The 17,358-nt window shown below is 44.1% G+C and overlaps 1 protein-coding gene across 1 annotated transcript in view; it reads left to right on the top strand.

The window, feature by feature from the left end:
• The first annotated feature begins 750 nt into the window (after nucleotides 1-750).
• The window catches only part of JAG2 (jagged canonical Notch ligand 2), a 72,497-nt gene continuing 55,889 nt past the window's right edge, over nucleotides 751-17,358 (top strand). The window contains exons 1-2 of the mRNA XM_068947300.1: nucleotides 751-843; nucleotides 1,241-1,564. Of these exons, the coding sequence (XP_068803401.1) occupies nucleotides 760-843; nucleotides 1,241-1,564 (408 nt within the window). The 5' untranslated portion in view covers nucleotides 751-759. The remainder of the gene's footprint in view (nucleotides 844-1,240; nucleotides 1,565-17,358) is intronic.

Below are 17,358 nucleotides of genomic sequence, written 5' to 3'. Positions count from 1 at the left end.
GCACAACTGTGGGTGTTCCCACCTTACGTGGTCCTCCACGGCCGTGGGTGCACACTCCCCCTGCACTGCTGCACAACCGCGGGTGCTCCCACCCTACATACTCCTCCACGGCCGTGGGTGCACACTCCCCCTGCGCCACCGCACAGCCGCAGGTGCTCCCACCCCACGTGCTCCTCCGCGGCCGCGTGCTCCCCGCCCGCGCGCTCCTCCGCGGCTGCGGGCGCTCCCACCCCACGTGCTCCCGCACAGCGCCCGGGGCGGGGGGGGGGGCGGCGCTGCGCGCACCCCCGCGGCGGGGGGGCGCTGCGCCCCCCTCCCCACCCCGCTCACAGCGGCCCCGGCGGGGTGGGATGGGGAGGGCGGGACAAGACGGGACGGTGCCGCCGCCGCCGCCGCCCTTTAAGAGCCGGAGCGGGAGCGGCGGGTGGCCCCACCCGCCGGCCGCGGGGCCGGGCCGTCCCCCTCATTAATATGAAGGCGGCGGCGGCGGTGACGAATGGGTAATGAAGCTGTCACTCCGGCACCTACTTGTTGGGTGTCCGCGGTAGCCGGCGGCGCACAGAGGGCGAGCGGAGCCGGCGGTAGGGCAGGGCAGCGCTGCGCAGCGCTCCGCTCCGGGCGGCCCCGCCGGCAGCCCATGCCCTGCGCCCCCCGGCGCGCTGCGGGCGGCTCCCCCGCCGCCCATGCCGCGAGCGGCCGCCGGTCCGTGGCCGGTGGGCTCGGCGGGCTCCTGTGAGGCGGCCGCGCGGAGCAGCAGGCATGCGGGGCGCCGGGCGGCGGCCCCGGGCCCCCCGCGCCGCCGCGCTCAGCCTGGCGCTGCTGCTGCTGGCCTCCTGCGCGCAGGTAGGGGCGGGCGGAGCGGCGCGGAGCGGGGCTGCTGCTGCTCTCGGACTCGGGGGGCTGTCGCCTGCTTCCAGCAGAGCCCTTACGGGCAGCTTATATTCCACCCTCCTCTTCCTTCCCTCTCCCCAAAAATTCCCCCCCCTCCTCCCCTACGACGCGTTTTTTTTTTTTAATTATTATTTTTATTTTATTTCATTTTGTTTTTACCACTCACCTTCGTGCAACTGGCGCAATTAGGTTCGTAGCGGGTAAAAAGTTGCGAGGGCACAACGCGCCCTGCTCGCGGCGAGCCGCCCTGCCGTAACGCTGCCGTGGCTGAGGGCTTGCGAGCCGCCGTGCGCTTTCCCGACACGCTGTAGTAATGAGGCTTGTCTCCCCCTTTGATTTTTATTTTTAGGTGTCCCAATCCACGGGCTATTTCGAGCTGCAGCTTAACTCGGTGAGGAATGTAAACGGAGAATTGTTCAATGGGGAATGTTGTGATGGCATGAAAAGCCCCCAGAACCTGGACTGTACCCGGGACGAGTGCGATACTTACGTGAAAGTCTGCCTAAAGGAATATCAGGCCAAGATCACTCCGGTTGGACCCTGCAACTACGGATTCGGATCTACCCCCGTTCTTGGTGGAAATATTTTTTATTTGAACAGCAACAAATATTCCCATCAAGGCAAAAACCCCGAGACGGGCAGGATTGTTATACCGTTCCAGTTTGCATGGCCGGTAGGTCGAATTTTTGTTGTTGTTGGGGGGGGGGGTTGTTAGTTTTGCAGTGCTTCCCCTCTTCCCTCCCCCCCCCCCTTTTTCCCCTGGATAGAAAGCAAGCGGAGCTCCCGCTGCCGTGCCCGGGGCGCGGGGCTCCGCGGCGCGGCCGCCCGGGAGCCGAGCGCTGCCCGCCCCGTCCTGCGGGGCCGCTGCCCGGGGCGGGGGGAGAGGAGAAGCGGCGCCGCCGCGGAGCCGCGTCTTGCCGACGGGGCGCGGAGGGCCGAGGTAGCCGTGCAACAGGTTGCAGCCTGCGGGCGCCGGGTGCTTGCGGGGTCTGGAGAGCAGCCAGGCGGTGCGGAGGCAGAGCCGTGCCGCTCGGCGGGGTGGAGGCTTTAATCGCGCTGGAAAAGGGGCTTTTTGGGGTGTGTCGGGAGCAGCGGAGGGATGAGATTGTGCAGCTGGGGAAGAGATTGCGTGACAGGTTCGCCCCAGGTGTGGGCAAGGAGGAGGCTGTGCAGAAAAAATAAATAAAAATAAAAAATAATAATTTAAAAAAAAAGGCAACCGCCAAGGAAACGGGGGCCGGAGACGTGGTGCCGCCGGGGGCCGCGGCTCGGCGGGGGCTGCGGCGCGGGGCTGCCCCCGGCAGGGGGCGCCGCCGGGCGGGCGGGCGGCGCGCGCGCCGCAGGTGGGGCGCGGGGCGCGTGCCGCGGCTCGCGAAAGGCGCGAGCTGCCGCTCGCCTCCCGGGGCGCGGGAGGGGCCGCCCGGCGCGGCGCGCGCCCGCCCGCCCGCTCGCAGCGGCCGTTGGAGCGGGGGTGGGAGGGGCGGGAAGCGCCGCCGCCGCCGCCAGGCGTGTGGGCTCGGGCGGGGACTGTGCCAGCCTCCAGGTGGGGGCCTCCTCCCCCTTCCCTCCCCCACCCCAATCCCCGACCGAGCGCCTACACCTGTGTAAGGCTGGGAGAGGCTTTCTCCCTCCTTCGACTCCTTACAGGGAGGCTGGAAGCCTCCCTCCTCCCCCCCCCCCGCCTCCCTGCCCCCAAACGCGCACATATAAGGAGGGGAGGAAGAAAGTGTCCAGAGCCCTGCTCTGATCCTGGCAGAAACCCGATCTAGGGCTGCGCACTGGGCGGGGGGAGAGGGAGAATGGCAGGAGCTGTTTGCCCGTGTGTGTGTCCGGCATACTCATCCTGCCTCAGCCGCCCTCTCCCCTTCCCTCTCCTCCAGGGTTTTGGGGGTTTTCGGTAACCCGGCAGCCATAAGCTCAGCCCCCGCCTCCCTGTGGGCTCTCTACGCGAGCGGGTGGATCCGCAGCGGGTGCGGACAAAGGTTGACAAGCCTTCCTTGGAGGACGGGGATGTTTCTTGCTACTGTGGGGGTGCCATGTGGAGACGGGAGGCCCTCCTGGGGTGAGGAGGGGAGGCCGGGTTTCTTGCCCCGCCGCAGGCAGGTAGGATCCTGCAGGCGGTTTAGCAGCTGTTGCTATCAGCCCTTCCAAGTGGGCCAGGGGGTGGAAACTGGCAAGTTGGGAGGTGCTGAGGAATGAGGATGGTGCAATGCCCTAGTTAAGGAGGGAGCCGAGTGCCGGAGCTCCCTGCTGCCGGCGAATCGCCTTTGGCACCTCGTGAGGAACAAATGAGCCCTCGCCTACATCGCAAAATCCATAGCTTGCAGGATCTTTGTTATTTTGAAAGCTGCTGCTAGGGATGGTTAAGGAACAAAAGTGCCCGTTTGTATTTCACGCTTAAAGGAAACCCCTCCCATAAAACAAACTTCCTGTGCTGCTGGAGACCCTCCATCCTGATGCTCATGCAGCTCCAATTAAGAACTGACCTATAATTTGAAGGTAGTTTTGTTAGAGTTAGACGGTTAATAAACTTGTACAAAAGATAAATTTCTGTGCGCAGAGCTGCTTACGTTCTGGCTGCCAAGCTGGAACATATTTGATTGCCTTTGTTTGTCCAGTGGCCTGTTCAACTTGCAAAGGTTCCTGTTAACAGGTATAGTCAATACTGTAAAAACATGGTATTTAGAACTCTGCTCTTAAGTTAAAAGATCAAAGGGAAAATTAAGGTTCTTTTTCCCCTTTGTTGACTGTGTAATACAGGCTTGGTGAAATCATAAACTTCTCTTTTTAAGCAAGAGAGTTCTGTAACATTAGCATCTCAAACTTTATACCTTATCTACATGAGGAAGTAGAGGTAACTTAAATCACACTCTTATTTTGCCAGTTTCTAGTATTGTTACTTGAAACAAGAGGAGACTTTGATAATCTCTGCAATAGAGGTTCCTAAGCCCAGCCGCCTTTTGGTTTTCTCTGTTGGAATAAGCACATTCCTACCTTGCAGCTGCCGGATATTGTTCTATGCTCATCAAGTCCTAAGAAAGGCCTGCTTGACCTACCTTTTGCCGGTAAATTACCAGAGCGTCTCTAGCATACAATGCCATGTCTGCTGCTGCTCCTTGTATCATTGCCCCCCAGTGTTTTAAAGGATAGTTGAAGTTTTTGAGTGTCTCTTTTCACTGTTTTTTGCAGCTGTTGCAAAGCAACCTGTAATTTATTTAAACAGTGCGACTGCAGTTTAGTGGGTGGCTGGCTGATTTTTTGGAAGGCTTACTGAATGCTATCCCTGCCCACCATTGATTCTAAAAATAAATTGTAGTGTAGTTGTACTATGACTTTAAAAACAGTCCATGCGTTGCAGTCTGCAGATGAACTTATGGAAAGAAGTCCCTCTTATGTTATAGTTTCATCTTGAACTCTGGATATTCAGTGTATTGATGGGCAACACAGCATCACTGTCACAACTGCATATAAGACATATAAACTCTGCAAGCAGAGGCTTAACTGTAGTGCGAATTTAACATAGCTTTTTTGTGGATTGTGTGTCAGGGTCAACTTTCAACTTCTTGAGACAATTTTAGAGTTATTCTCAAATAGATCACTTTACCCAAATTTGTAAGGAAGAAGCAAGAATACGGACATAGTCTTTTCATAAGGCCCCCGCCCCCCACCCCGGCCCCATGAAACAGTAATGAGATTAACATTGCTTATTGAATATACTGGAAGAGACAAAACTAAACAGAGTCATAAAATGTGCTCTTTACTCATGAAACAAATTTGCCTTGATGCTGACAGTGAGCAAAGAGCTGTAGTAGTTTTAGATTTGAATTTCTCAATGCTAAAAATCCTACCTTAATGAAAGCTGCCATTGGCTTGCATGGACTTCTTCCTGAGCCTTATCTGAACATTGACTCCTTAACTTAAGGATACTAACTTATTGTAATATATTAGCTGCTCAAGGTTTTCTTTGTTTTTTGTTATTGCAGTCTCCTAAGCTAACAATAGCTGTAATACAAGTAACTGTTATATCAAAAGGTGTTTATTTGTCTTGTTTTTTTTATAATGCTTTAAAGCAATTACTGAAAGCACTGTAGGTTACGTACTCAGTTGTCTGTTTAATTGTACATGGTAGATAGTCTGAAAGTAAGACAAGCATCTGTTCTGTAAAGCTACAGTACCTGACTTCAGTGACTTGTATAGTTTAACATGGAGTATCAGTTATGCAGCTTATTCCTACTTCCTGTTTTTTTTAATATCATTAGTCTGATCTCCAGTTTGCAAGAGGAGGTTGGGATATTGCCAAAAAGTTCTTAAAATTGCTACCTTGGGATACATCATCCACAGAAATCTGGCAGCGGGAGAAGTTGAGGAACAGCTAGAACAATACAGCTGTCTTCTTCACCCACCTACCTCACATTTTTCCTTTGCCTCCTGCTGTAAAGATTGCAAAGCCTAGCACTAGTTTAAGAGATTGTTAACAAACGCATTTTGCAATTAGAATTTGTGTAACTTCAAAACAAAAAAGTAGACAGAAGAATGGCAGTGTCTTTGAAAGATGGATTCTAATCATTCGTACAATTTAGGTTTATAAGTCTTAAGCATTTTTTCTAACCCCTGAGCTTTTTACAAGTGCCTACTCCTGACCAAGTTAGGAATACTTCACACAGAAGCATTTATCAATAACAGTTAGGCTATTAGCAGTGTTGTAGATTCTGGTTTAGTGAAAAAGTGATTGCTTTGAAGGCTGCTTCTGAAGACATAAACATATTCTGCTACATGTATTATGTGGAACCATTTCTCATACTTCTTTCCTAGATGGTGTGAAATGGAGTTATCGTGTGTGTGTGTTTCCCCCCCGCCCCCCCCCCCTTACACCTTGTTCTTTCCCTGAGGGAATTTGCAGCTTTTCCTGCACTATAAATATTAGTATGGCATCCATTACTTCAGTTAATTATTCACATAAAGAAATTGTTCTGACTAGTTGTGGGTGTTGAAATCATGTATTACAGTATGCATAATTATCTCCCCTCAGCCATCTCCCCTTTGTTTTTGAGATTCTAGTGTGACAGACAATCGGTGGAGTGTATTAGGGCAGTATACGCTGAACTCTGCAGATGAAGTTGAGGGTGCTGGGCTTTGGAGTTAAGTAGTTGAGCTCCGGTGATTTCACTGAACTTTCTCCTTGCTGCTCACCAGGTGCTTATTTAGGACTCTGTGTCCCTACCTAAGAAGAATACTAGGGGTGCAGGCAGTCCTCACAAGTTGTTGCAGTGAAGGATCCCTTCCCCACTAGACTGTAATGCATGTATTGTTTTTGTAAGCACCGGTCTCAAGTTTTTCCTTTTTAGAGTGTGAGTATAGCACATATCTCTAAACTTCTGGAGTGCTGTCAACTTTCAGGTAGTTAAAAATGGGTGAAAAGATACGAATTTAATATCCAGGCTCTGTGTGGATTTCGTTTGTATGCCGTCCACATGTGCGTCTCATCCAAATGCCTGGAAATGTTCAATCCTGAGCTAAACCATAAACCAGATTATGAACCATCGAATGCGTAAAGCTGTTGAAAGGATAACTTGGCTGCAGCAGTAAACATTGAATTGCTCAGAAAGCAAATACTCTCCCCTCCCCCCAACAAAGTCCAGGCAGGAATACTTGACCGTGTAGCTTTTATTAGGTAATAGGTGGGGTTTTTTTATTCAGGATTTTAAGGTTTGTGTTGCCTACTTCAATATAATCCTCTCCATCTAACTTGGCTCCTTCTAATTGCAAGAACTGTATGTATTACCACGGCAAAGTTAGACCTTGGAAGGTGTTTAGCCTTGGAAGAATGTTATCTGGGATCGTTGGTCTCTTTAGGGAGCTACAGAGTTTGACTGTGGAAAATGTCGTCTTCTGTTTGGCTGAAAGATCCACAGTTGGTCTCCCTTCTGTCTTGACACAAAAACATTACTACTCTCTGATCAGGATTTTGGTGCTTTATAATGAAAACATCATGGAATAGATTCTTCCATGCTACCTGATGGAGTCAATATGCCATCTGTCACTTTGAATGATGACTCATTGTGACGGTTAGCCTTCAGCTACCAGGCAAGTTAGACCACATAGCACTCAAAGCAGTACTTGTCCACAGCTATATCCAATAAATGTTGTGTATATCTTTCTTTTTCAAAAGACCAGCATTTCACAAGTGAAGCATCTTTTAAGCGATAACGAGTCAGATGTGAAGCTCACTGTTTCTTTGCTCGATTGAAACTCCTGTAAAAGTGCTTGCAAACACACAATCCAAAGCAAGACCTGAAAGCAGAGAATTAAGTAAGAGCATCAGCTCATGCCAAAGTGTAAAATTCATCTGATATAGTGATGTGTAATATAAGTGCATTATAACCCCTCATTGGAAAGGGAAGTCAGTCTGGAGAAATAATATAGTTGATAGCTTTATATTGATTAACTACAAAAGTGTTTAATATCTGGTTTGCCAGTAGCCAAACCCTTTCTTTTTCCCCAAAGGGAAGTCTGCACTGATAGTGCAATGCTTCCTTTTTAATACTTAACACCTCCTGCCCCCAGGAACTTGTTTCTTGTTTACTGACTCTGCCAGATTAACTTGTCAGTAGAGGCTAGGACTGATGTGGTAACTGTCCCAGCAAATTGTTTCTTATTTTAACAAAACACCTGCAGTGATTGTGCAATAAAGCCTTCCTCTGTCTGTTATGATTAGGGCCAGACATACTGTGGATTAGAAAACATGACTTTCCTCAATTTTGGAGAAGCAGTTCAAGGAATCATATGCTTTCACCTGCTTCATACTGTATTTGCCTTCAAACTCATTTTTTGGTTAGAAATGAGTGTTTGATGTTGGGGGGATGTTTTATTGTATGAACATATCCCTTTAGTTTCAGATTACACAGATGCAAAGAGTAGCTTGCAGGTTTTGTTTTGCCCCTTTTCTTAGGATAATTGGGTGATGTTTTAGGGACTGACTTCAGCAATGCTGGACAGTGACAACTCTGGTTGATTTCAATAGCAGCTGCAGGTGTCACCTCTAAAAAAGAATCAAGGCCTTAGTGGTGAGCACTTCAGAACCACTCTTTGAAAAAGGGATTTATTATTGGCATGCTGTGTGTGCCAACAACTATTTGCAGCTTGCCCAGAATAGAAAGCCTAAAGACTTAAGTTTCATGTAACTGTATAAAAACTATCTTCTAATTTTAAGCAGAAATGTTCTTTGCACTCTTAATCTTTCATACATTGATGTCACTGAATCTGGAACTTCTTATGTCTTTTTGAAATAAATGTGCTTCAAAGGACGATGTTCTGCAAATTATTAAAGCTTTTATACCATCCAGTTCTGTGGGTTTTTGAATGTCATATATAGATGCTCAGATAGTAAAGAACACTTCTATTTATACTCCTTGAAAGCTTCCTTAAATTAAGACTTGCTTTTTTTATTAGAAATAATGAGACTGAACTCAAACTTGCAGATAAACAGCCTTCCCTCCCAGACACCGAGAGGGTTATGGTTATACGTGTTTTGTCAACTTTCTCATCTTTATTCCAGAGGGTATTCCAGGCAACCTGTCAGTGAAGTGCTATATTCTTAGCCGCACAGCTGGTAAAGGCATTAAATCTTTGGAAACGGAACAGGTATTAAAATAGTCAGGCTTACCTTTGTGTGAGAGGCTGTGAGTTGGAGAAGAGGGTGAGGTAGAAACAGGGTAAGTTTCCGTTTACCTTGACATGATGGAGGCTCCGTAGCACTGTCTTTGGGCTGTTTGAAAACATTCAGAGTACTGCTTTCTCAAGAAAATAGCCTGCATATAAAAGGTCTGGTCTAGGCATGAGTACTTGGAGCTTTAATCTCAATCAGGTTTATCTTTAACTTCATTGGGCTAAAACTGTAACTGTTGTGTTTGTATCAGACTTGTTGGCCCAGTTCCTTGGGGACATGTTCCTTTTGTAGTGTAAACTTTAAGATATCCTTGATCTTCACAGGATCTCAAAACCAGAATGAAATATATCCTATTTAGGTATTGAAAAGCCTTATGTTATAAAAGCTGTTTTCTGGGTTTCATACTACTGCTTGTATTCCTTGCACTAAGTCCGTCTCACTTTGAGTTACTGTTAGAATTCACTGTCCCTCAACACAAAAACTGCAAAAAATAAGTTTCTGTGAAACAATGTGATGTGAAACAACTGCATTTTTTGGATGTAAAGAGCACTTGAAAAGAAGGTTAGTACACCTCTTAACTTTTTCGTCATGACTGCGTTGTCACAAGATCTTTTTCTTGGATAAAGAGGATTGTACTTAGAGCAGGAGTTCTGCAAGGTAAATGATTTTTTTTTTTTTACCTGTTAAATTAATCACTTTCTCTTAATACCGTCCCTGTGGGATAATGGCTGTCTGTTTCCCTCTATTGAGCAACACTGCAGATTCTCCATGTGTAGGTGATGGGAGTGAAGCTTACCCTTTTTGTGTAGTCAGATTCCTTCACTTGTTTCCCCTGTATGTGGTGTTCTGTGTGGATTTGGACTCTGAAATGCATGTTATGAACATACTTTAGAAACTGCTGCATTCTTATGTTCATAAAGTGACTATGATCACATCATATTCTCAAAGCCATCTGCAGAAGCTGCAGATTACTGTGTGCCCAAAAGCTTCCCTCCCCTCTCTTCTGAAAGCAAAGCCAATGTTTTGCGTCAACACTGTGTGGGTCCTATTTGCATTGCTTGCTTTAGTTCAGAGCTTTTCAGTTAGCCTACTGAGGAGAATAAAACGGGAGGGCCACTTTCCTGCTAGCGCATCAGTTTACTTTCCATTGATCTACTCCATTTCTAGTTGCTAATAATTCTCTGATGTGGAAGAATGAGTGGTGATTTGAGAGGAAAGGCTACTTCAAGGAGGGAAGAATAAGGGTATACAGACGTTGCTTCTGGCTCCTTAGTGCTTAGCCAAATACTTATCCAAAAGATGATTGCTATTGTTTCTTGGCAGTAATCCTACCATTCTCTTTCTCCTCAGTGCTCTGATATGCCTTTGTTGGGCCTCTTGCCAGAAAGCTGCTCTGGCTCCTGGTTAGTGGGTATCTAAATTTGGTTGGTCTTTGGCCAGCAGTGACCAGTGGCAGTGCTGTGTGCCATATCCAGTTGGTGGCTTTTGAACTGCATGTTTAGCTTTTGTGCTGGGACTGTCTTGCAAGTAGGATGGAGACTGACATGTAATACGAGCCCCTCGCCCCAGCCCCCCAGGTTGGGGAATGAACCAGTATGGGTGACTGAAACCAGCTGTGGTCTCCCCCCTGCTGATCTTCCACCCCCAGTGGGGTGGTGGAACCCTCTCAGAGCTGCTGTCATTACCTGCTGCGTGCTCAGGGAGTCATGTGGGGTGGGAGAGTGCCAGAAGAGCATGTGCGACTCCAGGCTGCGTGTTGACTGTTTTGTATGTGGTCTTGTGTCAGAGTGGCTGACCCTGCTTTCATCGGTAGACTTTGCTTGCTTCATGAGGAAAAATGCTGTATATAAAACTTCTTCTCTAGCAGTCTTAAGTAGAGACTCTTTTACGTCCATTGATGTTATGGAACAGCAGTGAGGGTAGACCAGAATTGAAAGTTAATCTGAGTAATTGGAAAGGAAACTTATTTTGGCTTTCTTTTTTTTTGAAGATGGGTCTGGTGGCCAGAGTTTTGCTCATAATGACATTCGGTAGTGGAGATCCACTGTGTTCAACATCAGATGCATTTCAGCATCTCCCAAGACTTAAATCCCGTCTAGCGTTGTGAGATAAGCACTTGCTGTTTACGTGAAGTGTCTTTACTGTTGCTTTTGGTATTGAGCCATTTTTCTTGTGATTGCATTCAGCGGATGTTTTACTGTTATGAAACACTGGTGTATTTTAGAAGCTGAGCTATAGCTTGTGCACATTTAGTCAGCTTTATTCCTGAGGTCAGCTTTTTAGCGTTGTAATTTTCCTTTCTTTTGCACAGAAGGGAGGAAAATAAATAGTGTAAATCATTGATCACTGTTGAAGACACTGACTAAATGAAGTTTAAAAAGTGTATTTTTCATGAAGATCATCTCTGATAGCTAAGCATTAGGAGGATCGCTCAGCTGAGAGGCAGTAAGCATGGGTTTCATCTGTGCCTAAAATTACTGTTTGTTCCTTAATAGTAGTTAGAATGCTATATTAGATGGAAGGGGCATGGCATTTCAAGGCTAAATGACAATCTTAGTCTTACTTGATTAGAGCTTGCAGAGGTTGCTAAGAAACAGCCTAATAGTCCTTGAGTAACCAATTATATGCCCCTTGGACAGATGCACAGGTGCTCATTCTCTGAAGTTTTTTTTTTTTTAAATCGGAGATAAGACTGGAGCATTAGTACATAAACTACAATCTGTTTACATCCTGCTTCAAGCTTTAAAGTCCTGATTATATGTTTTCTTCCCAGCAGAATGTATTCTGGTATATTTTGTTCAGTATATTACCGTTTGATTTAATATTGCACTTAAATTTTTCTTGCAATATCTCTTCTACCTCCAGAAAGTCCTCTAGTGCTTTAGTTTCTTCTTGACTTTCTCGGACTCTGAACATGCCTGCTGAAATAACTTTAAGCATCTAGTATTTGAATTGGATAAATTTTATATTTCCATATTTTCAGTGAATAGGCAATATTAATATTGATGCAAACTTATACAATTGGTAGAAAATATCAGTTTTTAGTAGAACTAGCTTTCCTTCTTCCTTCTGAAACAAATCTGTACATACAAATTGTAGTGAAACATCATATGAGTTGTTACCTAAAATATCAAATGAGATTTTTTCAGTCTTTTTATCGATAAACATGTATAAATCCGTTTATAAAGCTGAAAGTTCTACCTTAAAGCGGTCTACATTTTTCTTAATGTTAGAGAAAAAGTTCAAGATTCCAGCTGGATAACTTAATATCTAATGGGGGAACTTAATACTTTCAAGGTTCAACTAACATATGCTTTCAGCAGCAAGTTCAGAAATACATAAATAGCTCAGTTATTGATCTAATCCAATAGAAACAGAAATAGAAGCTTTGAAAGGTGTGTGATTCTGGTTACTGTTTGCTAGCTTTCCTATTGGTTGAAGAAAATTTCAATAGCTCTGGTCTGATAACCTTTGCTGCTGCTTAATAGATTTTGGTGATCGTTTCTTCAGCTTGCACAATGCGCAGAAAGATTTATTGTTGTGCTTGATGGTCCTAGCTGCTTTTAGTGTTATAATATGATTTTTTTTCATATCAAGACAGAGTTTTTACTGTGAGTGGCTGTATATAATCAACAAAGTCTAGAAGTCAGACAGCGTTTACTTGGACTGTAAGAGCAAGCATAGCCATCTGCAGTCCCTTACTGATGACTGTTTTTTGTACACATCATTGTTATGACAGCACCCTTCTCTGTTGGTTATAAATTGTTATTTAAACCATTGCTTATATATAGGCCCAAAGTGTAGTAGTGTTGTATGTGATTGTTAAGAGAGCTTTGTGGAACTGAATTTTTTTTCCTTTCTTGATCTACACAGACTGCTGCTTTCTTCTAATAGAAGATCGAGAAAGGAAGGAGGCAGAGAAACTTAAGTGTTTTGGACTAGTATGCACATTTAATATGTTAGTTGTCAAATACTCTGTGGTCCTATAGTGCTTTTTGGTGTTTGCCATTCAGCTTTGAGAACTTCAGGGTTGCGTGGTTTGCAGCTTGTAGTCACTTTACCTTTTATCTTTTACTGAAACTCATTGCTCAAACTTAGTTGGTGGCAGTTCTCAAAATAGACCCAGAATTCAAATCTCTTTTCTCTAACGCTTAGTGTTGCTGACTTAGACTGTCAGAACATAGTTGTCATAGGGCTTAGGAGAACAAGCTATTGCAGATCAGCTGATCTGCTCTAATGGTTCACATCTACTCCTAGATCACAGCAAATGCAGGATAAATCAAATTAGTTTGAACTGGCAGGAAGAGATCATCTGACTTTTGACAGCTTGCTATCAGCGATAACTTGTTTGTCCCTGGGCCCTTAGTTTGGAGCTTCAAAAGAGTTGGTAGTCTGTGCTTCAGCTTGCCAAGGAGCCTGGAGAAGATTGGATAGCTAAAGAGTCAATGACTAAAATAATTAAAAAAAAAAAAAAAAAAAAAGGAACTGTGAACCCAGCTTTGGACTAGCAAAGCCAAATTGTTTTTAGGAAAGTTGTTTGAGTCGTCTTTACATGGCTTCATTCTGTTCTCCATGGATACTCATAAGAAAAACAGTAACATTGGCACACTTGAAAAGTAGCCAGGGGTCAATGTTGAAACGAACTTGAGGACTTGGCTAAGCTAATCTATACCTTCCATAATTTCCAGACTAATATTAACAGGGGGAACAAAAAATAGAGAAAGCACTCTTAATTCACTTATTTAGAGTAAATTTACAGTACAAATGCCAAGCTTTGATAGTTTCTTCAAGGTACGCTTTGCTATGTCTGTTAAAAAGCTTTTTTCTTCCAAAGGCATGTCAATTCGTGCTGTTTTTGTCTGGTTTTATAATAACATAAAGCTATGCCAAATCTCCTCTAGTTTACTTTAATCTGAAACATAGAATTTGATATCAAGTTCATTTATAGATGCTGCCTTAATTATTTACTGTGAGACTGACTGACTCATGCTGGTTGCCCTATATTCAGATAGGTACCTCAAACTGTATACTTCATATACTGTGATGTGCTGCTCTGTTTATTGCCTGTTGTGAACATTAAATTTTTGCTACTGATGAAATACAGCACAGTGCTGGGTGCAAAAAATACATGACAAAGACTTACTCTAGCCACAGCGTACTGTTCAGAAAATTTGGTCCTGCTGCCAGAGTATGAACCAAACACTTGTTTCGGCAACATGCTTATCAACTTTGTTAAATGTATGTGGAAATGCAAGAGTTTAGTTGAAGAAACTAGGGGGGGAGGGTGTGCGTTTGTGTATGGAGTGGCTGTTCAGTCCTCTTTTTTTTCAAATTCCTTATGTTGATCTACTTGAAGGAACTTGTACTAACTCCTATTTTTCACTGCAACTTATTTCTGTAAGTTTATGGAGAACAGTGAGTGGTGGATATACCTTTAATTCTCTGCTATGTCCTGGTTCATATAGCTGAGAAGCTCATAAGGGAAAGTGAGTAACTACTTGTATAGCTGAAATAAGACTTTTTCTTTCACTTTGTTTCTCTGTCAGCCTCCTCAGTAAGCAAAGAGATGAAAACCAAGCTGGTGTTCAATTTGGGGCTTAAATGAAGGACAGCATAGGGGCATTTTTCCTTTTTCTGGATTCATGACATCCTCATTGCTGGCTAAGTTGACATCTTATTTTTTGGACTTATGTGCAAGTATGAAGTTTGAATTATCTTAAGTCTATTCTGCAGCTCATGGAACAATAAAACCTTAGGGGTTTGTGTCTTCTGCAGTAAAGAGGCCTATGACAATCTCTCTGCTGCTTGGGGGAATGCCGTGGGAGAAAAGTGATGTCTTGTAGCTGACTTAAATGTTATCTAGCCAGTCAGCTGCTTCTGAGAGCGCAGAATAGGTAAGCCTTTGCCTCTCATGTCCTCTTTCAAATGTGATTGATGTTGCCCAAGTAGCCCAAAAATTATTGAGACTTAATTGAGTAGGATTGCTGGGAGAGTTGGAGAGGATTTGGAAAAACAATGCCCTTATCTCTGTGCTGGCTTGTCGTCTTGGGCAAGACATCCAGGCTCCTTAGCTTGAATTGATAGTGCGGGCGTTTGCCTTCACCCTCGCACTGCCTAGATTGCAGTGCTTCCAACAACTGACATTATTTCAAAGGGTTCCAATTAAAATATTACTTTGTTGCTTGAAACTTTGCATATATAGAACTTGGGGGTATATTTATTTTTTTCTGTATTTGCCTGCCTTCTTAGTATGTGTTTTTCCAATACAAAAGAGAATGCATGCAGGTGCTCTTTGTTTAGAGCAACAATTAAAGTATGTTATTACATAGTTAGTTTAATTCCCTCTTGACTTCACGTTGAAATTATAATGATGCATGACTTGAAGTGCCCAGAGGACGCTAATATTCGTGCTACACGGAGCTTAGGTGGGAGAGGAGGAACAGTATAGTTCATCTTTGAATTCTAAACATTAGCATAAAACAAGTCTCGCAGTAACCATTAATGAGTCTTCATGATTGTTATATGCACTTCAAAAGAGACAATCTAGCTGCATTTTCATTAATGCAACAACAAAGAGCACATATAATGGACTTAATTTATCTTGGACTTCTTCCAGAGCTTTAGGAAAGGAGTAGGACTTGGATACTTGGTTAATATCAAGTTTGTCTGAAACAGTTCAAGGCTGGTAGCAAGGCTGAAAGCTTCAGCTTAAATCTAATAAAATGATGTTAAGATGGTACCCAACTGTCTGCAATGTACTGGATTTGGACATGCCTTTTTCTAAAAGGCTTTTTCTCCTTTCTCTAATTTCATCAGTATCTCAATCCGTACTTTGGTATTGGATTAGTTCAGCAGATTCTTGGAAACTCCTAGTGCTCGTTTCAGCTCTGGGGGAGAGGACTATATTTTAATAACTGAAGTCATGAAAATATCTTAAGATGCAAATAGCTTAAAATTGCTTCCTTTTTTTGTGATGACCAGGTAAAATATGTCTATTGTAACTTATTCCTGTGACCTTCCTTCTAAAACGGTGCTTTCTACAGCCTAAAGGCTTCTCACTTGTCCACTGAAGTAATACTACTAAGTTGAATACTAGCAGAGAAACATCTGCTGTAGTTCCTGCTCTTTTCTTTTTATTTAATTTCTGATTTAATATCCGTTTCTAATCTCAATTTAAAATCAGCGCCCAGCCCTTTCTCTAAATAAGATGGAAGGGAAAGGTATTACTGAAGGCTCTGGCACTTTTTTACAAGGTTAATCCACACAGGGTTAATTTCATTTTCCTTCCCACTTTTCTGCTCTAGAACAGTTAGAAAAATGAAATCCAGAGAGGTTTCACTATGTTCACCCATTAGTGAGAGACAGGTACAATGCAAACTGGACACTTGTATGACTACCCTCAAGTAAATGATTAGGGTGTCACTTTTTTGGTGTGATTGTAGTACAGCATACCGAACTATTGTTTGGTAACGTGTTGGCATTTCTACCATTTGATTTCTTCTAAGGTAAAGTAAGAAAGCTTTCTGATTCTATTTTACATCCTGATTTTCTTCCCAGAAAACCTCACTGGAACAGATATGTTAACACTCATATCAAAGAATATTCAAAAACTGATTGGCTTTTAATCAGGTTGCCTAAAGGTCTAAAATAAAATACAAATAGTGTTAGCTAACTTAACTAGCAGAGGGGAGGTGTGACAGCAGAAAGGATGGCTAATGCTTCATCTGAACATAGATATTTGTTGGTTGCCTTAGCTCCTTCCTTTTTCTGTGCTCATCAGGCTAATTCTAATCAGCTATTGAAACAAAGCCAGGCAATAGCAGGATGCTTTGCTAGGCCTCCATTTTAGGGTGGATTTTACTTTGTGTATATATCATCTTTGTTTATAAAAACATCTTCCTTCCACAGCTATTAAGTGTGAACAGAGCATTGCACTGCTCGGGCATCTGTGGAAGAGATGGCAGTTGAGAGAAGTTGTCTTTTTACTTGAGGCTTGTGTTCCTCATGCCTAAAGCTTCTTGTGGGATGCCAGTTCTGTCTGCTCAATCAGAGGCTCACCTTCAAGATACAGGCAAAATCTGTCAAATGCTTCCAACTGCAGGTGGGAACGTCTGTGGTGGGGTAGGCTTCCTTTCTGTGGAGGAAAAGATAGCGCTACTGCATTGTTCAATGATACTGAGTTTCTACAAGACTTTTTCTGTGATTTGTTTGCGAAGGGGGAAGGTCTTTTCTGGGTACTGATGAAAATTTTGCAGTAGATATTTTTTTCCTATTGGACAGCATGTGAAAGTTTAAATGAAAAAGTTATAGCTCTAAATCTAAAATAGGCTTACCTCTCTAGGTATGGCTCCAGAAGGCCTGTGATCTTAATTCTTGCTTCCCCACGTCTTTTCCTTTTGGACCTAAAATGTATTTGTTTGAGTTCCCTAAAAATTCTGATGTCAGCAGAAAGTCTGAAGCTGAGTGGTGTCTGAGTGCTGGACTAAGCTTGTGGCTTCTATCGGGCGCTATTTGAAGTAGATTCGAAGGGCTGTGTAGATGTATTTGCTGTCTCCCTTTATCAGGAGTACTCAGAGTAGCCATGCAGAGTATCTAGGCAATTCATCCGGCTTACTCTGAAGAGACTGGATGTTTTTCTTGTGCTTGGTGTGTCAAGGATCTCGACAAGGACACCTTAAAATACTTGAAGGATAGAATTTAGGGATAGCAATGTCACATTTGAGGTATATAAGTCAAGTTAGGGAACCTTCTCATAAGTCTGTGTTTCTATTTTCTTTTCTTCCAGCAGTAAAGTACTACTG

The sequence above is a fragment of the Struthio camelus genome, chromosome 5, assembly GCF_040807025.1.
Source record: "Struthio camelus isolate bStrCam1 chromosome 5, bStrCam1.hap1, whole genome shotgun sequence".
Classification (NCBI taxonomy): domain Eukaryota; kingdom Metazoa; phylum Chordata; class Aves; order Struthioniformes; family Struthionidae; genus Struthio; species Struthio camelus.
This window is presented reverse-complemented; position numbering and strand designations above follow the sequence as displayed.